This window comes from Crocuta crocuta, unplaced genomic scaffold (genome assembly GCF_008692635.1).
Source record: "Crocuta crocuta isolate KB4526 unplaced genomic scaffold, BGI_CrCroc_1.0 scaffold67, whole genome shotgun sequence".
Taxonomy (NCBI): Eukaryota; Metazoa; Chordata; class Mammalia; order Carnivora; family Hyaenidae; genus Crocuta; species Crocuta crocuta.
Genome location: NW_027531896.1, coordinates 2,827,177 through 2,852,965, shown reverse-complemented (window position 1 = coordinate 2,852,965; position 25,789 = coordinate 2,827,177). Strand labels below are relative to the sequence as shown.

At 51.8% G+C, this 25,789-nt stretch overlaps 2 protein-coding genes across 7 annotated transcripts; one reads left to right on the top strand and one right to left on the bottom strand.

Annotated features, from left to right (window-relative positions):
* Nucleotides 1–669: 669 nt before the first annotated feature.
* Nucleotides 670–14,965, top strand: GPAT2 (glycerol-3-phosphate acyltransferase 2, mitochondrial). 3 transcript variants are annotated; one of them, XM_077773427.1, is made up of 22 exons: nucleotides 670–704; nucleotides 2,939–3,066; nucleotides 3,202–3,315; nucleotides 3,996–4,069; nucleotides 4,495–4,599; nucleotides 4,844–4,972; nucleotides 7,506–7,605; nucleotides 7,985–8,118; nucleotides 8,432–8,531; nucleotides 8,627–8,755; nucleotides 10,183–10,302; nucleotides 10,472–10,554; nucleotides 10,904–11,022; nucleotides 12,175–12,245; nucleotides 12,337–12,595; nucleotides 12,684–12,832; nucleotides 12,964–13,041; nucleotides 13,501–13,632; nucleotides 13,713–13,833; nucleotides 13,921–13,986; nucleotides 14,227–14,282; nucleotides 14,578–14,965. In XM_077773427.1, exons 2-22 carry the CDS (start codon nucleotides 3,004–3,006, stop codon nucleotides 14,692–14,694), a joined length of 2,319 nt encoding a protein of 772 aa, XP_077629553.1. In that variant the 5' UTR covers nucleotides 670–704; nucleotides 2,939–3,003; the 3' UTR covers nucleotides 14,695–14,965. The 3 variants fall into 3 exon arrangements, with proteins under 3 accessions (XP_077629553.1, XP_077629552.1, XP_077629554.1); XM_077773426.1 differs by having other exon boundaries at nucleotides 8,627–8,839; XM_077773428.1 differs by lacking the exon at nucleotides 13,501–13,632 and having other exon boundaries at nucleotides 8,627–8,839.
* Nucleotides 14,966–14,980: 15 nt separating this feature from the next.
* Nucleotides 14,981–24,253, bottom strand: LOC144239386 (oxaloacetate tautomerase FAHD2A, mitochondrial). Of its 4 annotated transcripts, none has more exons than XM_077773430.1 (8): nucleotides 24,089–24,253; nucleotides 21,598–21,866; nucleotides 19,346–19,562; nucleotides 16,865–16,924; nucleotides 16,524–16,686; nucleotides 15,472–15,580; nucleotides 15,274–15,361; nucleotides 14,981–15,161 (listed from the first exon to the last, which is right to left on the bottom strand). In XM_077773430.1, the coding sequence occupies exons 2-8, from the start codon at nucleotides 21,837–21,839 to the stop codon at nucleotides 15,099–15,101; spliced, it is 942 nt and encodes a 313-aa protein (XP_077629556.1). In that variant the 5' UTR covers nucleotides 21,840–21,866; nucleotides 24,089–24,253; the 3' UTR covers nucleotides 14,981–15,098. The 4 variants fall into 4 exon arrangements, with proteins under 4 accessions (XP_077629556.1, XP_077629555.1, XP_077629559.1 ...); XM_077773429.1 differs by having other exon boundaries at nucleotides 21,598–21,845; XM_077773433.1 differs by having other exon boundaries at nucleotides 21,598–21,822.
* Between the last annotated feature and the right edge of the window lie 1,536 nt (nucleotides 24,254–25,789).

Here is a 25,789-nt window from a genome sequence, read left to right as displayed (position 1 = left end):
GCCGAAGCAGGAGTCGGGTTATCAAATAACCACAAGAATAAATACACGGATCACAGGACCACCTGAAGCCTGGGCACCTGGCACCGGCAGCCCGTGCCTGACTATGGTCTAGGGTTCTAACCAAGGAGGGAAATGACGCTGGGGAGGCCTGACTTGTTTTTCCACGATCCATTACTGGCTTCTGGTGATTCTCTTTTAGAAACGTTCCCAACTCGGAATTTTGCTAGACTCTGAACTTCAGGTTGGGAGGCATCTGTACCCAGGGAAGGAAAATCAATGCATTCGAAACTGGCTGTCCGGGAGTCCTTGTTCAACCTTCGGGTATCCTCGAGTCTCAAGGACATCTCCCGGGGTCTCCACGTACCCGCAGGACCCGCCTGGGAGGGCGAAGGGGGCCCAGCGCGCGCGCGCGCGCGCACACACACACGCACACACGTGTGCACCTACACGCCTGTGCCCCGCACGAGGCTTCCACACCATTGGAAGGTAGTCTTCCTGTCTGCAGTCAACTTGGCCCACCCACCCACAGAAGGGTCACGTGGCCAGGCAGCGCATGCGTGGCGTGGGGCGGGGCTTCGAGCCCGGCGCGCTATCCAATTGGTTATTGAGGCCCTCTTTTAGCCACCACGCAGAGCCCGCCAGCCCGTGCCTTCCGGCCTCCTCACGGAGCTGCTGCTTTGGCGGGAGTTGGCGGCGGGTGTGAGGTGAGAGTCATGGGTTTGCTCCTGTGCCGGGGCAGGTGGGACCAGGCCGAGGATGGTGCTGGGGCCTTCCGGCCTTGGGAGCCAGCTCAGCTCGGACGAACCTTTTGGGAGTTGGCGAGGGTTGGACGGAGTGCGGACTTTGCAGGGCCTGCCACGTAAATGAGCTGCCTCCCGTCAGCCTAGACCCAGGGGATGCGTCCATGTTGGGCGTTCGACCCTGCCACTGACGCAGTCGCCTTTTCTTCTATCTTGAGACAGCTCTGGGAACGCTTTGCCAGAGGGGTCCGGTGAGAGGCCCAAGTTCTGAGCCCGCCCCTCCCCCCGCTCCCCGGGCACGCCACGTTCATGTTGCGGTTCCTTGTTGGGAGCACGTTCCACACAGGGGAACGGGTGTGGATGTTATCTCTTGACCGGGGCTGCATACTCAGCGGTGCACACGGGCGGGGCATCGGGTGTGACTGAGGTGGCAGATGAGCTAGGGATGCTAACTCTCAGGTTGGGGCGGTGGGTCTTTTTTTCTTCTTTTAAATGCAACAATGGCAGTTGGAAACCTGTTTTTCTAATAGAGCCAGCTCACCCGTTGTAAATGTCGAGGTTAATTAAGTTTTAGAGTATTATATGGCCAAATAAAATACGTATATGAACTGCATTTGGCCCTTGCGATGCCAGTTTGCCACCTCTGCTGTAGATGTCCAGGCAGGAACTACAGACTGACAGAAGCCCCCATTTGGGGGACTTGAGCACTAGAAAGATCTATCCCAGAACTGACCTCTGGATCCTATGGACTGAGTAGTTGACTTGGGGTGAATGAGAGTTACCCCTTGCTTTGTGTTTTACATTACCCATTTAGGGTCGGCACAGATTTAATGGGGTTAGATTTTAAGAGTAGGGGTGGTCCGACGCTGGGGAGCAGACATCCTCCTTGCAAAACAAGCAGAACTCGTCCCATTGCAGCCTCGGCTTGGGAACTCCCCGTGCCAAGTGTCTGTGAATGGGGCTGTGAGAACATTTTTCAAAGTAGGAAGTGCATTTGGAATGAGTCTACCAGAGCTTGTGCTCTGAAGGAATTTCAATCCTCCTTCCTCTTGGCTTCATGGTTCTAAACTGTGCTAACTGGGAAGAGGAGGAGAGACCCAGAGGAATTCTGGGAGAGGAAGTTCCAATCAGTCATCCAGCGCTTCCTGGGTGTCTCCTCTGTGCAGCCCTTGCCCCCAGGAGACTTTCAGATGATGTGGGGAAATGAAGCCGTGGCCCTGCAGGAGGCTTCTTACCCAGCAAGCTTGGGCTGGGGGAACCAAGGAAGAGAGGCAAAAATTAGAGGGTGGTCCAGAGGCATCAAGGATTTAGAGCCGTGGACAGAATTTGGTGGGATGATGGGGAAGGGAGAGGGCACTTCCACATGGACATGTTGTGCATTGTGTGGTGGGGTAACATAAATAATTGGATCAGCCTACCCATCAGTGACCTTGTGAGAAAGGAGGTTAGAAGGGTTTTTAGCGTTCAGTTTCTAGGCCAGGAGAGGTTCAGAGTTGTTTTGTGGAAGAAAGATGTTTGTTAGTTCAGGGGAAAATTATGGTGGGAAGGAGGGTGTTGAGGAGATACCAGGTGGGAGCTTTTGTGGAGAGTACTATTAAAAGGGCACCCACTGTGGAAAAGTCTGTCTTGTTCCCAACCAGATGAGCATTCCTGGGGAACAGGTCTGTTTTTCTGATCCCCCAGCTGTCCCCCACCTAGTGCCCTAGGCTCACATCCCTGTAATGATTGGATAGATAAATTGCTGTTTGTCTTCTGGTGCAAGGTGAAGAGCAGCTGAGCAGGTGATGGTCCTGTTCCTCTTTATCAGTCTGATGCCTCTTTCCTGCCAATCCAGCCTTCTTTCCCTGTGCAAGAATGGGTCTCAGTCTCCATTATAGTCCCCAGCTGTGCTGTGAGATGGCAGGGTGGCTGTTGATGGTGAGACAGCCGGTCCCTTTCATGTTAGCTTGAGGGAGCCCCTGATCTGGACACTGTGAGACCTTTTGAGGACAGCTGGCTCCTTTGTAGGCCTTGTCAGGGATGGGGTGGGGCTTTGATCTGAGCGAGCCTCCCTCCACCTTCCAGCCCAGCTCCTCACCACTTCTGGTCCGGGTGTTGTCCGTCTGTTCTGGAGGTGGGGACTGAGGAAGAGTGACTCCAGAAACTTCTGGTTGTGGCCCAAACTCCAGTTTCCCCTCCATCCTTCTTCCTCTCCTTAGGTAAGGTTCCTGTGGGGAGAGAGAGAGGCACAGAAGTGGCTAGTTCCCAGATTTTATAGGCCCCCATGGATACCATGTTAGAAGCCAGACTCCAAACCAAGCAGAGGAACACCCAGAACAGCCGGGAGGTAATGTGGCCCTTCCCATTGCCAAAATACCCTCTGTCCTCTCACCTCTCCTCCGGTGTCGCCTCACTTCTGGAGCTTCCTTCCCCCTGCTCAGGACTTTGAGACCTCTAATTTCTTCCTCTGGCCCTTTTCCAGACCAGCTTGTGGTCCTCAAGCTTTGGGATGAAACTGGAGGCTCTTACCCCATTCCTGGGGAAATACCGCCCCTTTGTGGGTCGCTGCTGCCAGACCTGCACTCCTAAGAGCTGGGTGAGTGATGGTAGGGCTGGGCCCCATCCAGGAAGCTTGGGGAAACTTGACTCTGAGAGCCACGGCTCTGGGAAGCAGCTTCCTTCATGTCTTTCCGAGTTCAGCCCTCTCCTGCCCATGCCTCTGCTCTTATCTTTCAGGGGAATGGATACACCAGTGTTGGTTGTGATGTTGGCCTGGGGCTGGCTTCCAGGCCTGGGGGAGTTGGGTGGAGAAGTGCAGAGAGAGGAGCTAGGGTGTGGCCAGAGGGCTGGGGTCTGGCCATGCCTGCATGAGTCTTATTCTGTTCTGGGGACACTGCCCATTTAAAAGTCACACAGCATGCAACACATGCTTGAAGACCTCGTGTCCACGCCATGTGCTGGTGCCGATGAGCCCCAGGGTCCTGGCAGAGATCCAGGCTACATGTTCTCTGATGTTGATAAGAGAACTTCTCAGAGACTTTCTTTGCTACTCTTCAAGAGGATGATTCTGTAGAGAATGCAGCACTTCTGTTTTGACTGTGGAACTAACTCTTCTTCCTAAGTCTCCAGATGAGAAATGAAATGCTGTGGTGTAATTGTCGCCTGGTATACTCAATAGTCCATCAGGCAAAGACGACAGAAGATAGAGCAGGAGCTTTCCTTTGTTGGTTTGTGAAGGCCCCCAAGGACATGTTGTCCCTGGCCCCTCTCGTGCAGGAGTCCCTCTTCCACAGAAGCATAATGGATCTAGGCTTCTGCAATGTGATCCTGGTGAAGGAGGAGAACACCAGGTAGTCAGAGCTGGGGAGTGGCTGGAAGGGGGTCGGCAGGGCGTTTTGGGTGCAGGGCTTTTGGGGGCCTGCTTTGTAGTGTCATTATTTTTCTCTTTGGTGGAAAAAGAAGGGCCCCTGCCCTATGCTCCATACTCACAGGTGGGGAGAGGCAGGCTTGGAGCTCTCCTGCAGTTTCTTCTGTGAGCATTTTTGGATTGCCCACAGTGTGTCAGGCCCTAAACCTATACCCCACTTAGCAGGGAGAGGGGAGGGAATGGGGCACAGAGGGGCAGGTGCTGCTGCTTCTTGCTCCATGCACACCCAGGTGTTCTCAGGCCATGGGACCCAGGTGTGATCCCTTTCTGATGGAGCATGCTCTGTAGACGCTAGTGGAGTGTGGGCCCTCTGAAACATCCTCCCCTTACCCTGCGGCCTGTGCTCAGGTTTCGGGGCTGGCTGGTTCGGAGGCTCTGCTATTTCCTGTGGTCACTGGAGCAGCACATACCATCCTGTCCGGATGCCCCACAGAAGATCATGGAAAGCACTGGGTGAGGAGGCATGGACTGGGGTCTGGCTGGTACTTCTGAGACCCTTTAAGGGATGACATGTGCTCTAGGCAGGGGTGGTTGAGAGGGCTGACTTCTAGAGCATTAGCTTTGCCTGGGGCCCTTCCTTAAAGATGGAGGACAAATACTGGAACCTGTGCTCTTGGGGATGCTGTGGTGCTGAGGGAAGATACCTGAGACATCTTAGTCCTGCCTCAACCTAACACCACTCCCCCTTACACCACAGGGTGCAGAATGTCCTCTCAGGGAGAGACCCAGGAGGGGCTGGGGAAGGCCAAATGCCAGGCCTTGTGAAGAAAGAGGTACAGCGCATCCTGGCCCATATCCAGGCTCCACCCCGCCCCTTCCTGCTCAGGTAACTCTGTGCTGAGGGGCATTCTTTTCTGGGAAGGGGCCTCTGTCCTTCTAGAAAGTGGATGTTGACTAGGTTTGGGGAAAGACTAGACTCCCCTCTTGGGAAGTTGGATGGTGTGTTTACCAGAGAGCCTGAGGGAATGCCTGATCTGGCTGTTGTGAGAACTTTTGAGGACAACTGGCTCCTTGGTGGGGCCAGTCAGGTATGGGGTGAGGCTTTGATCTGAGCCAGCTTCCAGCCCAAGTTCTCACCATTGCTTGCCTGGCATTGTCTGTCTGTTCTGGGGATAGGAGCTTGGGGGTCACCCCGGCAAGCCTTGGTTGTGGTCCAGACTTGAGCTTCCTCTCTGTCCTTTTTTTTAAAAAATTTGTAATGTTTTATTTATTTCTGAGAGAGAGAGAGACCGTGTGAGCAGGGGAGGGTCAGAGAGAGAGGGAGACACAGAATCTGAAACAGGCTCCAGGCTCTGAGCTAGCTGTCAGCACAGAGCCCGACGCGGGGCTCAAACCCACAAACCATGAAATCATGACCTGAGCCGAAGTCAGACACTTAACCGACTGAGCCACCCAGGCGCCCCTCTCTGTCCTTCTTCATCTATCTCCCCAGGTCAGGTTCCTGTGGAGGGAGGTGAGATGGCTGGTCTCCCTTATCTTACGGGCTCCCCTGTTCTCTCCCACTCTCCTGTGACACAGGCCTGAGCTCCTCTTAGATGCAGGGCACTGTTCCTCGAGAAGGGAGGGATGCTCAGGACAGAGTAAACACATGAGGACAGAACAAGGGCTAGGATTGAGAATACCTGCAGGGGAGGAAGGGACTTGTAAGCCAGAGAGATAAAGGGAAAAGGAATTAACTTTGAGGGGGCAAGGAAGGAGGGAACAGCCCTACTGGAGGGGGTAGCATGAGGTATGGCCATAGGAAAGGGCCAGATTTGCTCAAGAAGCTGATGCGGTTGGAAGCTGGTGAGTGAGGGAGAGAGCTGTTGGAGGTGAAATTGAGAGGTAGAAGGGACAAGATATGCAGGGCTGTTCAAGAAGTTTGGATTTGATTTTTAAGTGCAGTGAAAACCAACGGAAGGGTTTTAAGCAGGAAATGATGAGATTAATTGGAATCAAGAGTAGAGAACAGACTATTTGGCTTTGTTAGTCCAGATGAGATGCCACCCATGGGGCATGGGGTGGTGACAGTAGGGGTTGGAAAAATGGATTGAGAGATCAAAGTGAAATTAACAGGAGTCACTGATGGATTGAGAGTGAGGGCAATGAGGGGAAAAGAAATCATGGGAGAGCTGGGTTTTTGGCAGAGTGCCTGGTGGTGTGGATGGAGGCGGCAGGCTTGGGGAGGAGTGAGTTTGGCCCACAAAGGATGTTTTGGATATAAAGAGTTTCAGATACCTGACATGTTGGTGGAGATGTTGAAGAGGCAGTTGCTTAGTCTGGAGCTTAGAAGAGATTGGGGCCAGGAGCATAGATTTGCAAAGCTTTAGCATACAGATGATGTTTCAAGCCGAGAGATGAATGAGTTATTGAGGGAAAGAAGGCACAGGGCTGTGCGTGGTGTGCTTAGCTGTCTTGAAAACGTTCAGTGGTCAATTGCTTGGTTATGGTAAGAAGTAGAGGTTGTCAGTAACTTTGACCAGCCTTCCTTGTGACAATTCTTTGACTTTGCTGAGACTTCTAGTTTCTTGACCAGACCACCTTTACACCAGTCATCAGCCCCTCTCTTGTCTTTTCTTCCCTCCTGGACATGCTTCAGTTCCAGAGCACTGGAATTCGTGATGATAATCACATGATGATAATGCCCTTGTGAAGGAGTCCCTTGGTTCTGTTTGAACTCCACTACCTGCCTTTTCTGTACCTAAGCAGCCAAATGCTTCCTTTATGAGATTCTCAAAGAGGCACACAGCATTTAGCCAGACTGTGATCCAGACCACTCCTCAGGTATACCTGCTGTCAACTGATGCCCCCCATCTTATGCTTCATGGAGAAATAGAAGCTACTGGATGAGGACATGTTGCCTGTCCACCATATCTCTGTAGTGCTTGCATCTGCGCTTCTGTCCTCATTCCACACCAGTCCCCCCACTGGGCCTCTGGGGAACGCTGCCTCAGGGACTTGTCCTTTTCAGTTTTCCTCTTTTTGTATCACTAACTCCTTCCTTCGGATTTAACCTTTCCCAGCAGCTTTCAAAGACCAGGCTGGGTTATGCCTAGAGAGGGTCTTTGTACTCTAATTTCCCTTGGGGTAAATGGAGGCCAGAGAGATGCTCTGAAGTTGATTTGAGGCAGTTGCACCATGAAGTCTTGGGAAAGTAACAGCACCTCACGGGCATGGGGTTTGGTGTCAGGCCTGCCTTCCAGTCTCTGCACAACAACTTCTTAGCTTTCTCTACTGTTCAGCTTCTGTAATCTCCTAAGGCCCACTTCCTTCTTCCATAAAGTGGGGACAGTAATGGTACTTGCCTTAGAGGAGTGCTGGGCAGCCTCCTGAGATGCTGTGGGGCTCGGACACACCTCAGACTGGCTGTCACCCTCCAGGCTGTTCAGCTGGGCACTGCTGCGGTTCCTGAACCGTGTCTTCAAGAGTGTGCAGCTCCACAAGGGCCAGATGAAGATGGTCCACAAGGCTGCCCAGGCGGTAAGGCCCGCCCTCCATCGGGATGGGGATGGCGGGAGCAGAGGCCAGGCCAAGCCCCAAGTTGGGACCAGCCCCATCAGCTGGTGGGAAAAATCCACTGCTCTTTGACGACCTTCTCTTCGTGTCTCACGGTCTTGCTCCCATGGGGCTTCCTCTAACGTCTTTTCATCATGGTCTTAACAACCATTACATCAGCACATTACCTTAAAAGTTGTTGACAGAGCTCCTCTACTTTTGGGAAATGTGCTCAGAGGAAGAACTGCTCAGCTGAACCCTCCCTCCCTCTGGGGCTGCCCTTGGTCTGGAGGTGCTGGGTTTCAGCTTCCTGCATTTTCGGGGTGGGGGCGGACTGACACTTCCCTTGGCTGTCCCCAAGCAGGGCTTGCCGCTTGTCCTCCTCTCTACCCACAAGTCCCTCCTGGACGGGATCCTGCTGCCCTTTGTGCTGCTCTCCCAAGGCCTGGGCGTGCTCCGTGTGGCTTGGGAGCCCCGCACCTGCTCTCCCACCCTCAGGTAAAAGCTTTGTTCACCTATGCATACAGGGGAGAAGTCCCCAGTGCAGGGCAGGGGTGTGTGCTGAGGTGTATGGGGGTGTTGCTGGTAGCAGCTCCCCAGAAGCCTTCATTGTCTCTCTGCTCCCAATTCTGCCATCTCAGCCTGTGGGGCTCAGATGGAGGGTTAGCTATGGGTCCTAGGGCCATACGTGGCTTCAGGATGTTCAGGCAGGATCCAGGCTGGCCCTGGTGGCCAGAGCTCTCAGTAGCCTCCTGCGTGGTCCCATCTCCTGAGCCCCTTCTCTCATCAAGCTTTGCCTTGTGCCCCACAGAGCTCTGCTAAAGAAGCTTGGGGGGCTTTTCCTACCCCCAGAGGCCAACCTCACCTTGGACAGCTCTCAGGGGGTCCTCGCAAGGGCTGTGGTCCATGCCGTAAGTGTCCCCAGTGGTTCCAACGGGGCCGGCCCAGAGCACAGGGGCTTGTTGCCACTCTGGCCTTGATATCTGCCTCCACCTATCTCTTCCAGGCTATGGAGCAGCTGTTGGTCAGCAGGCAGCCCTTGCTTATATTCCTGGAGGAGCCTCCTGGGGTCCAGGGGCCTCGGCTGTCAGCCCTGGGCCAAACCTGGTTGGGACTGGTGGTGGAAGCTGTCCAGGTGGGCGTTGTCCCAGATGCTATGCTGGTGCCAGTGGCCATCACCTATGATCTGGTTCCAGATGCACCCTGTGATGCATACCACGTGAGACCCTCCTGCCCCTGGGGACCCCAAACGGATACCCTCTCTAGAGAGCACATTTAAAAAATTTTTTTAACGTTTTTTATTTATGTTTGAGAGAGTGTGAGCAGGGGAGGGGCAGAGAGGGAGACATGGAATCCAAAGCAGGCTCCAGGTTCTGAGCTGTCAGCACAGAGCCTGATGCAGGGCTCAAGCCCATGAGCTGTGAAGTCATGACCTGAGCAGAAGTCAGATGCCTAACCAACTGAGCCACCCAGGCGCCACATGAGAAGATACACATTGTGTCCTGTGGCCAGTTCCCTTTTTTTTTTTTTTTTTAACAAATAGTTTATTGTCAAATTAGTTTCCACATAACACTCAGTGCTCATCCCCACAAGTGTCCTCCTCCCCCCCACGTCCATCAGTCCTCAGTTTTTGTCAGCATTCAAGAGTCTCTCATGGTTTGCCTCTCTCCCTTTCCCCCACCATTTCCGCCCTTCTTCTCCCCCTTGTTCCTCCGTCAAGTTCCTCCTAATCCTCCTATACGTGCAAACATATGATATTTGTCCTTCTCTGCCTGACTTATTTCGCTCAGCATAACACCCTCAAGGTCCATCCATGTTGCTACACATGGCCAGATTTCATTGTTTCTCATTGCCATGTAGTATTCCATGGTATAGATAAACCACATCTTCTTGATCCATTCGTCTGTTGATGGACACTTAGGCTCTTTCCATGTTTTAGCTATTGTGGAGAGTGCTGCTATGAACATTGGGGTACATGTGCTTCTATGCATCAGCATTTCTGTATCCCTTGGGTAAATTCCTAGCAGTGCTATTGCTGGGTCCTAGGGGAGTTCTATTGTTAGTTTCCTGAGGAACCTCCACACTGTTTTCCAGAGGGGCTGTACCAGTTTACATTCCCACCAACAGTGTAGGAGGGTGCCCGTTTCTCCACATCCTCGCCAGCATCTAGAGTTCTCTGATTTGCTCATTTTAGCCACTCTGACTGGCGTGAGGTGGTATCTCAGTGTGGTTTTGATTTGTATTTCCCTGATGAGGAGGGATGCTGAGCATCGTTTCATGTGTCTGTTTGTGGCCAGTTCCCTTATAGAGCAAGAGTTAAAGGGAGAGTTCAAAGGACTTCTTCAATCTATGATCCTATGGCACTTACCAAGGCCCTTATTGTTATCCAGTCATTTTATCCTCACAAGACCCAGTTGGGTCTTGGAGAGGGATTTCTCCTGTTTCATAGTTGAGAAAATAAGCTTGAAGAGGTCATGGTCATGTACCAGTTTGGGCCCAAAATAAAGCAGAGAGGAAACAGTGCCCCCAGGAACTCTGTTCACTGCCCTCCCCTCCCTGCAGGCCTCGGCCCCACTGGGGTTATGGACAGGAGCTCTGGCTGTCCTGCGGATCCTGCGAGGCTGTAGCCGCAGCCGCCGGGTCTGTGTCCGTGTGCACCTGGCCCAGCCCTTCTCCCTACAGGTATGCAGCGTGACGGGTAAGGCTGGGAGTACCTGGGGTCTGTCCCCTGGCTTCTGGCAGCCTGGCCCTCAAAGCCCTCTGCAGGGATAGCCTTGCCTACCTCAGGTGGGCTGTGTGCAGGTTTCCTGGTCGTCCCGGGTCGGCCACCTAAGAGCCTTGTTCTGGGCAGGAATACACCATCAACGCCAGAAGCTGCTGGGGCAGCAGGCAGACCCTGGAGCAGCTGCTGCAGCCCATCGTGCTGGGCCAATGGTAGGGGCATGGGCGTGTGTGGGTCTCAGGGACGGGGCAGGTAGCCCTCTATCGACCCTGCTTGTAAGCTGGCACCCCTTTCCCCCATCACCAGCTCCTCCAGCCTTCCCTCTCGTTATCATCCATGGGTCATCTAGAACAGTGCCAGGCTCCTTGCCTGTAATCTGACTGTGGGACATGGCACACAGGGCTGGAAGGGGCTAGAGTTCTAGAGTTCTAGATGGCATGAGCCATCTCTTGCCTTGGGGGTGGGGATGGGGAAACACCCTCACCTTTGAGAAAGCTTGGCTTCCCCAGAACTGTTTTTAGGTTTGGTCCTTTCAACCTGTGATCTGTGCCTCTATCCCAGCACTGTTGTCCCAGACATGGAGAAGGAGCAAGAGTGGACTGTAGCAACTGGGCCCCTTCTGGCACTCAAGGAAGAGAACCAGCTTCTGGTCAGGAGGCTGAGCCGTCATGTCCTGAATGGTGAGGGGATCTGGGCCTTTTAGGGGAGGCTCCTGAGTAGTCCTTCTACTAGGTCAGCCAGTCATTGGGACCCTCCATTCCAAACGGGTTTCTGCACCTTATGCCCACTCCTGTGTGGTCCACTTGGGACATGTGAAGAGGAATGGAACCTTCCCTGGCCCTGGGGAGGAGCCAGGAGCCAAGGGAGAACAGGAGGGAGCCACTACTTGAGTGCACACCGGCTGGCTAAGCCATGGAGGGTTCACTGTGCAGGGGGCAGATGGCTGGATGAGCCACCTACCCAAGGCCATACCTGGTCCTGCCTTAGGTTCATCACCTTACCCTTAGCTGTAAATGAGGATGTCAACTGCACGGAATTATGCATGTAAGAGATTGACTTAAGAGAACCCTCTAAACCAGACCCTAGGTTAACTGAATTCTCTTTATTACTTTTTTTTTTTTTTAAATGTTTTATTTATTTCTAGGAGAGAGAGAGACAGCATGAGCAGGGGAGGGGCAGAGAGAGGAGTCAGAGTGAAACAGGCTCCAGGCTCTGAGCTGGCAGTCAGCACAGAGCCCGACCCCACAAACCGCGAGATCATGACCTAAGCGAAAGTCGGACGCTTAACCGACTAAGCCACCCAGGCGCCCCCTCTTTATTACTCTTCTTGAGTGCCCTGTCTGTGGCAAAGACTAGGTTGATGAGTGGGCTTGTGAGAGGCAGGGAATGTCCCTGAGCTCTCAGCATGTATTTGATAAATGTTGGTTCTCCAGAGGGAAGGGCAGCACTCCAGGACCAGGCCTTCTCTCCCCTTGTGTGTGGGGTTGTGGCTGCTGCTAGGGGGAGGGAGGAATGGTTTTTTTGGTTTTCTTTTTTAATGTGTATTTTTGAGAGAGACAAGAGTGTGAGGGGGAGGGCAGAGAGAGGGAGAAACACAGAATCAGAAGCAGGCTCCAGGTTCTGAGCTGTCAGCACAGAGCCTGATGTGGGGCTCAAACTCCCGAACTGTGAGATCATGACCTGAGCCCAAGTGGGATACTTCACCAACTAAGCCACCCCGGCACCCCAGGAATGTTCTTGACTAGGAAGACTTGCCGGGGTGATGGAGGGACTAGGCTGCTGGGCCTCAGGCCCTGACCAGCATTCACATCCCCCTCTCACCCCGGCTCCAGCCAGCGTGACAAGCTCGGCAGTGATGAGCACGGCCATCATGGCAACACTGCTGCTCTTCAAGCACCAGAAGGTAGGGGACAGAGTAGTCGGGGCTGGGGGAGGGGGCGTTCCTGTTTTCCTGTTCATCTCCTATATTGTCCACCCCCACTCCCCCACCCCAGGGTGTGTTCCTGTCACAGCTCCTGGGGGAGTTCTCATGGCTGACCGAGGAGACGCTACTGCGTGGCTTTGACGTGGGCTTCTCTGGGCAGCTGCGGTGCCTTGTGCAGCACACACTGAGGCTGCTACAGGCGCATGTGACCCTCCTACGTGTCCATCAGGGGGACCTGCTGGTAGTTCCTCGGCCAGGCCCCAGCCTCACACACCTGGCACACCTAAGTGCTGAGCTGCTGCCTGCCTTCCTGAGCGAGGCTGTGGGTGGTGAGTCCCCAGGGCTTGGGCTGGGTGGGGCGTATGTAGGGGTGAGGGAATGGCTTCCTTCCTCATCTGCGGCCCTCTCCTCTCCAAGCCTGTGCTGTTCGGGGGTTGCTGGCAGGCAGAGTGCCACCTGAGGGACCCTGGGAGCTACAGGGCATTGAGCTGCTGAGCCAGAACGAGCTGTACCACCAGATCCTGTTACTGCTGCACTTGCTACCACAGGACCTGCTGCTGTTGCAGGTCAGCCTCCCCCACTTGGTTGTAGGAAGGGGTCCAGGGCTCATGCCTGCCCAGTTCATCCCCCTAAATCTGCCTATGGCAGGTCTCTGCCCTGCTTCTGGCCAGGCTCCATGAATGCTTTTTCTCCTCAGCCCTGTCAGTCTTCCTACTGCTACTGTCAAGAGGTACTGGACCGTCTCATCCAGTGTGGGCTCCTGGTTGCCGAGGAGGTAGGCAGAGCACGTGGAGACAAAGCCTGGCTGCCTCCTCGCACCTGGAGTGACAGCTTCCCCAGGGTCTTCCTCTGCCCCGGCATGTTGTGGGGGCGGGCATGTCCCTGGCAGATAGGGAGGCCTGGGTCCTGCCTCTGCTCTTCTTTGCCTTGGATTTGTCACATCTTCCCTATCATGACAGGCTGGACAGCTGTGCCTCTGAGGTTCTCTGCATACCTCCTGGTCCCCCCCAATGTCCACAGAACTGTGGTCCTTGAAAGTGCTCATTTCCTCTCACCCTGCAAGTTAGCTAAGCAGGTGCCACAGTCTGGTGTGGCCCTGGGGTCTTCTTGGGCTCCCTAGGTCTCCTTTTCTGGTTTCAGTCCCTATATGCCTGGTCTGCTATGTAACTGGTCTAGGGAAGTGGGAGGCTCAGGGCTGAACCTGTTAGGGACCAATGACTCCCATGGTCCTCAGACCCCGGGCTCCAGGCCAGCCTGTGACACAGGGCGACAGCATTTAAGTGCAAAGCTGCTGTGGAAACCAAGTGGAGACTTTACAGATAGTGACAGCGATGACTTTGAGGAGGCTGAGGGCCGGTTCTTCAGGGTAAGCTGGGGGAAGCCGGAGTGGGGAGAGAGGCTGGCAGGCAATGGGAGCTGCCCTCATTCTGGTCTGTCCCCCTCTAGCTCAGTCAGCAGTCACGCTGCCCTGACTTCTTTCTCTTCCTCTGCCGCCTGCTTAGCCCGCTGCTCAAGGCCTTTGTACAGGCTGCCACCTTCCTCCACCAGGGACAGCTGCCTGATACAGGTGAGGCCCACACTTCCCGGGCCCTCCACCGAGGGAGGCTGGAGCTCAGGGCAGGGGCCCCAGGCCTAGGTCTTCTCTCTCCCACAGAGTCGGGCTACACTGAGCAGCTATTCCAGTTCTTACAGGCCACTGCTCAGGAGGAAGGATTCTTTGGTGAGTCCTAAGCAGCCAGCCCAGACTCCGGAAAGCGGGGGAGGGTTTGCTGGTGGCTGCTGCCCCCTGCTGGGCAGTGACAACTACAACTCCAGGAAGGAGGGGCTGCAGAACAGAGGGTCTTCACATCTAGTCTGAGCCCTATTTTTGGTTACTTCCTTCTCAACACAAGAGAAGCCTATCTCTTCAGGTGTGGTTCCCTGCCCCTCCTTATAGCCTTTACTTCTCCCTTCCTTCCAGAATGTGTAGATCCAAATCTTGCCATCAGTGCTATCTGGACCTTCAGAGACCTAGGGGTAAGAGGGACCAGTTTCACCATCCTCCTATCCCTTACCCCTGTGACCGCGGCTCAGGAATGCCTAGCTGGGATGTAGCTGGTGTCTCCCAAGAATAGATGTAGTGACAGTAGTTGGAGAAGGTAGGTTTTCCTGACCCTCCTGGTCTCCTAAACCCCTCTCCTCCTAGAAGGGTTAAGAGGCAGCACTTGTACTCAAACGCTAAGGCCCAACGGCCCCCAGTTCTCACTGCAGCTTGCTGAGGGCCAGTCACAGCCTCTGTGGTGGGCACTCACAGCCCTTCTCTGTGGTGCAGGTGCTGCAGCAGACACCTGGCCCTGCAGGCCCCATGCTCTACCTGTCCCCTGCATTCACCAGCTGGGAAAATCAGGAGAAGCTCGAACAGTTCATCCGGCAGTTCCTTTGTAGCTAGAGCTGTGGGATAGAGCCCATGCTGAGATTTCTCAGCCCCAGATCATAGCCATGCCCTGGAGCCAGAAGACTGGAAGGAGGCTCCACACCCTTACCTGAACTCTATATAAAATCTTTTGTTTCATTGGCCCTTGCCGACTCTTGTATTATCCATCCTTTGGTGTGTTAAGCAAAGGGACTGGACTTTTCCCAAGGCCAGAAGTATCTGCTCTCTTCTTCCCCCTAAGAATGCTCTACCTTGGTTCCCCGAAGCCCTAAAAGATAAACTGTAGTAGAAGCCAAGCTGCTGCTTTGGGCTGAGAATTTTATTGAAGGGCTCCATCCCTCTCCCTCCTGGGCTCCTCCCTGTGATAGGCAGGAATGGATGCTCCCACCTCTTAAGTCCAGGGCTCGTGGTAAGATCCGTCACACCACCCTGTTGATCAGGACGCCTAGTTCTTCGATTTCACACTGAACTTCATCGCCCTTCTGCAACAGCAGGGCATGAGGACATCAGTCCTTTGGTCTCTGAGGCCTGGATTTCTCAAGGCTGCCAGGAATTCTGGGTGTTTGTTCCCTTTCCTCCTTTTAGTCAACCTACCTTGAGAAATACTGGAGGTTTCCTGAACACACCAACACCTGGGGGCGTCCCAGTCAGGATGACATCCCCTGGGTAAAGAGTCACGAACCTGGGGCAAATGGGACAGGTGAGACCAGGGGCTGAGCTGGCCACAGCCAGGACTGGAAGGCTCAGCTCAATCTCAGGTGGGTGTGTGAGGTAGGGCCCCATGCTACTTACTGGGAGACCCAGGCTATCAGCTCTTCAGTCTTAAACACCATCTGGTTGGTGTTGCTGCTCTGGACCACCTCCCCGTTCACTCGGCAGCAGATCTTTAAGTTGTGTGGATCTAAAAATGCAAAAGCACCACCTTAGAGTTCTTGTTTTCCCTCAAACCCCTCCCTTTACTCAAAGCAAATGCAGAGGGAGGCTTTGTGACTTGCCAGATGAAAGGTCTGCTAGTCTCCTTGCATATGTTCTTGGCACTTTATGCCCACCCAGACTCAGCGGAACTTTATGGACACATCAGATCTCCGTGTATCTACCACCTAGAAGTGTCTGCCTGGGTGAGTTTAGGAGGGGATGTCCCAGACCCTCAAGTGGGAGAGAAAAATGGCTGTTTTTGCCTTAAATGGACATCTGTCCACACCAGAGGCTGACAGCTGCAGATACAGAAATGACGTGGTATCTGTAACACAACAGGGTAACAAAATAGGCAGGGGACTCCTGCATCTGGCAGCAGGGACAGCTTACCTGTACTAGTGCCCTAATGGGCACTTTTTTTTTTTTTTTTTTGCCTATACACTCACACTCCTTAGAGCAACTGGAACACAGTTTCACTTCACTGATGACTGGCTGCATCAGGTGGTATAAAGCTGGACCGCATGGACACACCCCCACCCAGATGGCTGTGTTCTGCCCTCTTAATCACAATGCCCTTGCTGCTTAGAACTGGTGCCACCCTGGTAACACTGGCTGCGGAGGTCCTGGTGGTGCTCTCACCTCTTCCTTACTGTGGAAAAGGCACAGGCTTTTGACAGCCATTTTCTGATGCTCAACAGCTAACTTTTGCTTTCCAACCTAAAGACGCTCCTGGATAGTGGCAGCTACAGGGAGTTCCACCTCTGCATGAGGGACATGGAAGGCGGCCTGTGGAACTCATGGCCTAGGCTGACTTGCTCTCTAAGGAGTCAGCCAAAGGCAACTCCAACTTCTGAGTGCTGCTTTTCATTTAGTCTGCTGTACCCATGCAAGAGCAGGAAGAGTCCCCACATGGGGTATCCAAGACCTACCTGCTATACTGTCCTTGGTCACCAAGGCAGGGCCCAGGGGGCAGAAGGTGTCAAAGGTTTTTCCCAGCAGCCACTGCTTTCCATTGCGTCTCATTTGCCAATCACGAGCACTTACATCGTGAGCCACGGTGAAGCCGGCCACATGACCCATGGCATCTGTGGCCTTTAGGGGATGGGATTTGGCCAGATTGGAAGTTAGATCATCATGGTGACACCAACCCCCATAACAAAATGTTAGTAGCCAGAGCTAGCCAAAGATGGGCAAGGAATAAGGCAGGAGCAAGAAGTTGGTAACCGTTTCCCAAGGCCAGAGAGCACTCGCACCTCCTCTTCCACCTTACCTTGACGTGCTTGCCTTTCTTTCCAATAATCACAGCCAGCTCCACCTCCCAGTCCACCTCCTGAAGAGAAAGAAGCAGTGGGCTGCCTGGCTCTGGGGCCAACTCCCATGCTGAGGGGTCACACCATGTGCCTCCAGGCCTGGGTCTCTAACAGTGGGGTCTGGCTGCGGGCCCACATTTGTTAATCACCATGAAGTAGATGGAGCGAAGGGGGGGGGTGGGGAGGTGTGGCTTATAGACCCATAGTCTTTGGGCAGTGGCAGGTAATCCCACTCCATGCAGGCACGGCTCTCCACTGTGACCATAGAAGGCAAGGAGTCTGAATTTACAAGTCACTTGATACTTTTAAAAAAGGATGGATACCAAGTAATAACAGCTAACCCTACTGTGTGCCAACAGCAGTCTACATGCTTTTGAGTATTACTCATTTAAATGAAGAGAAATGGGCATGGCCACAGAAAATGGAAAACATGCTCAGCCTTTCCCACAATTTGCAAAGTGCAACTATAAGATACAACTTAGCCTTTCAAACTGGTTGCTCTTTCTAACATTAACAACCAGAGTTGCTCTGACACCTGATCTTGGTCTCTAGTATTGCTTCCCACTAGACAGAACTGGGCTCCTTAAGGGAAATGGAGAACTCCAGGCCTGAGACAGAATACAAGATGAGCCTAAAATATCTTGGCCAGAGCAAAGAAATACTCAAAAAGTGACAGGGATGGGACCAACTTGAAGTCCCCCACTGGCCAAACTGAGACTATTTGAATATCAAACCGAATCTAAGTGATAGATTACAACATACTGGGTAAAAATAAAAATCAATACACAGTGCTACTAAAGGGATAGGAGTAAAAAAAAAAAAAAGGGGGTGGGGTGGGAAGGCAGCTTTTCTTCACAGAATGCCAGCTAATAAGAGTAGAAGGCATGACAGAAAAATCACCTTTTATCTAACCCCCTAATACAATAATGGATTCAGGTGAGGATCACTGGATGAAAAGTTATGGGGCAATAAGATCATCACGGGATCTCAAATTACTACCTTATAGACTGCTTATTAATTACCACGGTGAAATGCACCTTTCCAATGAAGAGATCTAGTGAACATCAAGTAAGCCAAGTGATCAAATGTTGGCCTCCCAAGGGCGCCTGGGTGGCTCAGTTGGTTAAGTGTCTGACTTCAGCTCAGGTCATGATCTCCCGGTTTGTGGGTTTGAGCCCCACGTTAGGCTCTGTGCTGACAGCTAGCTCAGAGCCTAGAGGCTGCTTCGGATTCTGTGTCTCCCTCTCTCTCTGACCCTCCCCTGTTCATGCTGTCTCTATCTCTTTCTCAGAAATAAAAAAAAAAATTAAACAACAAAAAAAGTTGGCCTCCCAATGGAGTGCAGTGCACATCTATTGCTACAGACTGCATATTCATATGTTGAAACCTAATCCCCGATGCAATAGTGTTAGGACTAGGTCATGAAGACAAAGCCCTCATGAACAGGTTCAGTGCCCTTATAAAAGAGATCCTTGCCCCTTCTGCCATGTGAGGAAACAGCAAAAAGACGGTAGTCTATGAACCAAATGTATCGGCACCTTGATCCTGGACTTCCCAGCCTCCAGAACTGTGAGAAATAAACTTGGTAAAAGCCACCCAGTCTGTGATACTCTGTTGCAGCAGTCCAAATGAACTATGCAGAATACCTGACAAAAATGTTTAACTTAAATTTAATCATGAGGAAACCCAACAAATCCAGAGCGTAGGATATGCTATGAGAACTTGCGAGGATCCTTCAAAAATTCATTGTCATGAAAGCTAGAAAAGGGCAGGGGGACTGTTCAATAGCAGAAGTCCACAAACTATGGCCCACAGGCTGCATCCAGCTCACTGCCTTTTTATAAGTAAAGTTTTCCTAGAAACAGCCATATTCACTCATTTATGTATCAGCCACGGCTGCTTTCCCATGACAGTGGCTAAGTTGAGTTGTTCCAACAGACACACTATAGCGTTCAGTCTGTTATTTACTAACTGACCCTTTGAGAAAGTCTGTGGATCCCTGTTTAAAGGCCGAGAGAGCTAACCAAGTACACTGTTTGGCCTTGACTAATCCTGGTTCAATAAAAAATAAAAACCTACCCAAATTAGATATCATCTTTGGAGACAATTGGGAATATTCTCATTTGGACTATACAATGGGCATTATGTTAATTTTCTGAGTGGTGACAGTGGTTATTATGGTCACGTAGGACACTGTACTTACTCTTGGAAGATGCATGCTAAGTTTTATTATTTTTCTACAATTAAGGTGCACTATTTTTGTAATCAGTAAAAGATGTTTCTTTTTTTCCTGAGACCAGCCTCACCGTATAATCCCCAGTAGTGTCTGCTTAATGCACTACTAAGCAATAGGTGGCTCCTTCAGGCCAGACGCTGAGTGCTGAGCACCCATGCGCTGGGCCCCAGTGACTCAGGAGGGCAGTGAGGAAGGACACACTGACCTGGCTCTCTGGGGGGAGGATGATCTCGTCATAGGGCCCCACGATGGAACTGGGAAACTTGCTGAAGATGATGGGCTCCTTGGGCACAGGAACGTTCTGCTCTTTGCAGTGGTCCACATAATTCATTCCCACACATACCACCTTGTCTGGCCGTGTGACGGGGGCCAGGAAGGTCACCTCTGACCGTGGCAGGACTGGCAACTGGGCAGCCAGAGCGCTGCAGAGACAAGAGCAGGAGAGAGGGACTGGTTGGGAGCAGGCCAGCAACCCTTGGGTAGGCTGGGCAGGTACTGCAGCAGTTACAAGTTTTACTTTTTTAAAATATATTTTCTAGGGGCGCCTAGGTGGCTCATGCGTCTGACTCTTTTTCAGCTCAGGTCATGACCTCATGGTTCTTGAGTTCGAGCCCTGCAGTGGGCTCCATGCTCACAACTGGAGCCTGCTTGAGATTCTGTCTTCCCCTCGCTCTCTGCCCCTCCTCCACTCTTGTGCACAATCTCTCTCAAAATAAAAATATATATTTCTAGATCTATTGATCATCACAATCAATGTGCAAATCAAACCCAGCTACGGCCCGTTGATACCAGAACACTGTTTATTTTTATCTAATGTTGATTTACTCTCCCCCATTAGACAATACATGTCACGTAAAGGAATTTAAAAAGTGCAAATGGGAAGAATGGAAAGGTTTCTCTTCTGCCCCTTCTCCTAGTCACCCTGCTCCATACTTGGACACAGCTACTGTGTCTTGTGTAGCTCTTCATGGCTTTTCTATGTGTGCTCTGCTCCTCCCGTCCTTTTTTATGCAAATGACACCAAATCTACCTTTTTAAAAACTATTTTTTTTTTTTTGGAGGGACACCTAGGTGGCTCAGTTAAGCATCTAATTCTTGATTTTGGCTCAGGTCGTGATCTCACGGTTCATGAGTTCAAGCCCCGCGTTGGGCTCTGTGCTGACAATGTCCCTCTCTCTGCCCCACCCCTGCTCACATGGGTGCATGTGCACTTTCTCTCAAAATACATAAACTCAATAATTAATACATATTTTTTTGGAGATCTCTTCATAACCGTATATACCTTCTCTTTTTTCACATGGCTGTGTATACTTGCACAGTACAGATACATCCAATTACCCGATGAGGGATACGGAAGTGTTTTTTTTTTTATTAAAAAAATTTTTAATGTTTATTTATTTTTGAGAGGCAGCGAGACAGAGCAGGTATGGGGGAGGTACAGAGAGAGAGGGAGACACAGAATCCAAAGCAGGCTCCAGGCTCTGAGTTGTCAGCTCAGAGCCTGATGTGGGGCTCGAACCCACAAACTGTGAGATGATGACCTGAGCTGAAGTCGGACACTCATCTAAGCCACCCAAGTGCCCCTCTTTTTTAATTTTTAAAAATGTTTTATTTATTTATTGTTTTTGAGAGAGAGAGAAAGAGAGAGAGAGAGAGTGTGTGTGTGTGTGTGTGTGTGTGTGTGTGTGCGTGTGAACAGGGGAGGGGCAGAGGGAGAGGGAGACACAGAATCCAAAGCAGGTTCCAGGCTCTGAGCTGTCCACACAGAGCCTGATGTGGGGCTCAAAGTCATGAACTGTGAGATCATGACTTGAGCTGAAGTCGGATGCTTAACCAACTGAGCCACCGAGGCTCAGTAATTTCTAATCTTGCAAGACTATGACAGTATAGGAAACATACTGTTACCAACACTGTGTGCTGTCAAACATTTATATTTTTGCCAATTTAATATGTAAAAGTAACTCCAAGTGGTTCTTAATTTACTTAATTTCATCAAATTCCATATGGACCCTGGCTTTGGGAAAGTTCCCACCTAGCCCAAACCCAAGAACTATCTTTAAGAACACCTCTTTGCAGTCCTCTCTCCTTCAAGGAGCTAAGAGTCCAAACATTCCCCCAGCTTCCCAAGATGCCTCCTACGACCCCAGGCCCCAGACTCCTCAGGCAGACAGGAACTTAATACCCTGGGGAAGGCAGGTGTGATGAAGCAGTTCTGGCTCCACCGCCAGAAGTGTGGCCTTGGGAGAGTTAATCACCATTCCTGGGCCTGAGGAATTTGTCATACAAGATTTCTAAGGCTCTTCACTAAGAGAACAGGTGAGAAAGGAAAGGTAGAGTTACCCTACTCACTTGCAAAAGAGTTACCAGCTGCTTCTGCTTTCCAGGGCTGGGATGGGGTGGAATGATGGAGAAGGCAGCAGGACAGCCATTATAGGGCTATGCCGCCTGCTGATTTACCTTCTTGCCACCGAGAGGGTGGCCTCTCCCTGCTCCAGGAACTCCATCATTGTCTTGGGCAGTGTGGGGTCAAAGGCGTTGAGGTTGATGACCCCCCCACCATTCCCTGATTCCAGGCCCATATGAGGTCCCATCAGGTGGGGTGCCTGGAACTGCACCAGTCTCATATTTCTGGAGGGTTGAAAGGGCCACTTCTGAGCCTGCAGCAGAGCTGTGAGCAACCTTCTACAAGAGACCAGCATCAGAACCTGTGAAGAAAAAATTAGGTCCTAGGGGACAGAGGGAGCTGAAACCACCATCAAGATCCACAAAGTTCCCTGAGCTGCAGCCCAAGCCCTTTTATCCATCAGCCATTCCCAGAACACCACCCTAGAAGTAGTCCACATGTATTAGTTATTTCACTCTGTTACACTTTATAAGGTGACCTTCCCCCGCCCCCCACCCCAATTCAATGCATGTAATGAAACATTTCTAGAGGAGTGACTGCTTCATGCCAGGCACTAATCTAGATAGCAGGGATCCCAGTGTTCCTTCAACCAGTGCTTTCTACAGGTTTACACTGTACCTGGCATCTCTGACGCACTGGGCAAACTACAGATCAGACACATTCAGTCCTGCCATCCTGCTCTCAGGGGAGACGGATACGAACAATGATGTTTTAAGTAAGATCCAGCAATTGGAACCACTGCTATGAAGATAAGGATCCCGCCTTAGTCCAGTTTCTCGAAGAAGTGATACTGAGCTGAGCTGGGCTGGGCTTAAAATAAGCAGGACTAGAAATTAGTTAAGAGTGGGGCCCAGCATGGGCAAGTGACCACTAGTAAAACGGGCTTCACAGCTGTCATAGGCAAATTTTTAAATGCCAGTTTGATCCTATTACCCTCCTACTGAAAATGTTTCCACTGCTCACACTACCAAGCTAAAACCCCTACCAGGCTACCCCAGCCTTCTAGAAGCAACTCCCATGAGCCTCTCGGACAGTAATTATTCAGTTTCTCCTGCTGAAGTACAGGCTACCTGAGGGAAGAGACTGCAGACAAAGGGCTGGGCCTAAGCCTGACAGGCATCACTGGGCTGTCTCCTCTCTGGGCTCTAGGATACATCTGTCTTTTTCAATGCTTTTCCACAGCACTGTGCTTGGCACACAGAAGGCTCTACATTACTCTCTGCTGAATGAACAAATACCAGAAGCAGGGGCTTGACTTTACTCTCCTTGGGAAAGCTTGGTGATTGTCAATATGGCTGCCTTTCCTTCTTTCTCAAATCACTTAGAAGGTATCAACAGGGCTCAGGTCCTATTTTGAGTTCCTGGCTTTACTCAGAGGCAAACCCCATTCTCCTGTTTTGTTTTTAATCTAAGTCTGGCCTTCATTCCAAATAGTCTCTGACCTGCATGGGTCCTTGCTTTAAAATGTAGCCCTTTATAAAGCTCAGGCATGTGGAGGCAGACCCAGACTCCTGGTCCTCACCCTAATGATTCAATTTGCCACATTCCATTAAAAACTCATTAGACCCAGGTCACTGATCTAACCACTATCGTGGCCAATAAGTTTGGCCAGAAAACCAGGAGCTTTGAAACTTCTGCCCTCCTCTCTTATACCACCATTCTACTGTCAAAAATGTGTTTAAGCCAAAATGCATGCGCTCAGACCTCCATACACTGAAAAAATAGTAACTGCTCCAGCTGACTGCCAGGTCTTTATTTTAAGTGCTTTACCTAAAAGGTCTGATTTAATTCTCCTGACAATTATGGAAGGTAAGGTACAGTTAATCTCATTTTACAAATGAAAAAACTAATGCTCAGTAAGATGAAGAGATTTTCTCAATTTCCCAAGGAGAGAAAATAACTGGGACTTGAATCCGAGTCTAGGTGACACTGAAATTCTTGGCTTGGCCTAAAGTATCCTCGAGGTGATGGGGGTTAGAGCTCCAACAGGAGATCTCCAAGAGCCCCATGGACACCCTGCCTGCTGTCAGCCTGGGAAAACGTGGTCACACGCTTCAGGGATAGGGCTGGTCATAAGCTCTCCAAGATAACCCCAGGCCCCACTGACTATGCCCTTATCACATAACAGGCATATTCAGGCTCTCATTCCACCCTACAGCAATCGCCTCAGGTACAAGGTCTCATTTTACAAAAGGGGGCACCGAGGCCAAAGTACTGCCAAAGTACCAGGTAGAAAGTGGCCCCAAGTGCTTCTGCGGTAATCAAGATGCAACAGGGCAAGAGCTCAGTTCAACTCTGGAAAAATGTCCTTAAGCAAAGGGACAGAGATTCGAGGCAGAAACAGCACAAGCATCGCAGCCTGCCACCCACTCGCTTGGCACCCTGAACTGGTCCCCCAGCTGTGACCCTGGCACGCGGGCACTCACGAGGGCCCACCTCACCCGGTCCGTGTGGTCACAGGGGCTGGAGACCCCGGTCCGGTCCTGACGCCAGCGGGAGACCTGGAAGGAGGCTGAGACCGGCCCGGCCTCCACCCCAACCTACCTGAGTGCGGCGGCCGGTCTTGCTGAGCTCCCTGAGCTGTCGGGCTGGGACTCACCGGGTTGGGGCCTGAGGTTAGCGGGCACCTAGACACCTGCGGCGTGTTCGCAAACCGCGACCCGTGCGGAACTGCAGGGGCAGTGCTCCGGGCTGCGCCACTAAATAAGACTTTAGCACGAGCGGGCGCTCCTTGGTGACGCCAGAGAACAACAGCCAATAGAAGGGCGCCTCATTCTGTCCCGGAAGCCAAGCCTCGGAGGGGGCGGGCCTAGCGCTGGAGAGCAGGTTGTCTTTCAAGGGTTGCTTTGGGCGTCTGGGCGGCCCGAAGCAGGTGAGGCCCACCGCCTTCAAGTTCTCCCCACCCCGGGCAAAATTCCGGCAGACACTCCTTGTCAGGGCGCCCTGCAACTGCACACAATGACAGGGAGTGCTTCCTGAAATTTTGCGCGCTGGGCGCCTCGCTAGCCTCCCCTGCGTCGGGCCAGGCACCGTTCTGGTTGCTGGGCAAAGTGTGGTGGAGGAGACCAAATTATGGCGTGCTGGTTCACAACGAGTATTTTTGTCTTCTGATTCTGACATATCACAGAGAAGAGGAGGGATGGTTGCACCCATTTTACATATGTGAAACCCGAGGCGGAAGTGTTTTGCTCAAGGTGACACAAGAGTGTGAGTAGTGGAACCATCATTTTTTTTTTTATGGTGTTTTTGTTTTGTTTTTTTTTTTTTATTTCTAGGAGAGAGAGAGACAGCGCGAACAGGGGAGGGTCAGAGAGAGAGGGAGTCACAGACTGAAACAGGCTCCAGGCTCTGAGCTGGCAGTCAGCACAGAGCCCGACGCGGGGCCCGAACCCACGAACCGCGAGATCATGACCTAAGCGAAAGTCGGACTCTCAACCGACTAAGCCACCCAGGTGCCCCAGGAACCATCATTTTTGACCCCCAAGTGCAGTCCTTTCCTCCCATTCTCAAGCAGCCCTGTCTTCACATTGTGCTGGGCCTAGGGCAGGATAGCGGGAGGCATAAACTCCAACATCAGAGAACGGGCATTCTCGTTTATAGGTGCTTTAATTACATTGGCAGTTACAATCCAGCTCTGTAGCCAGATTCATATGCTCTCTGGCATATGAAGACATATAAAGGGATCTGGGCAAGATGCCCAAGACTTCATCAAGGGCTTTACTTGTCCCAGAAGGAGTCTGAGCCTTATCTAAGCACACAGGACACCTCACAGGGGGTACCATGGTTAGACTTGTGTTTGAGAATTTCTGCTCTGGTCACTCGTCCAAGGCAAATGAGAGCAGTGGGGCAGGTGGCATGGTGTGTGGCAGCAATGGAGAGAATCCAGAGATGTTTAGAAGGTAGAACTGACAGCCCTTGATGATAACAGGAGGTGACAGTGAAGGCGGAAGGAGGTCTAAGGCCAACTCTTAGGTCTCTGGCTGGTAAATGGCTGTGCCATTCATGGAGACAGGGATTCTGGAATGGCAACAGGTCTGGGGAGAGGATGGTGAGCTCAGTTTTTGGATGGGTTGTACTTAATGTACCTGTGACACATTCAAGGAGGCACTGCAGGGTGGACATGGAGACACAGGTCTTAGAACTTGGGGTTCTAGTCTAGTTGAAGGCAGAGGTCAGCATACAGATAGAAACAGGACTTGTGAGGGTACGTGTGATCAGGAGGAATGCGGTAAAGAGAGCCTGATA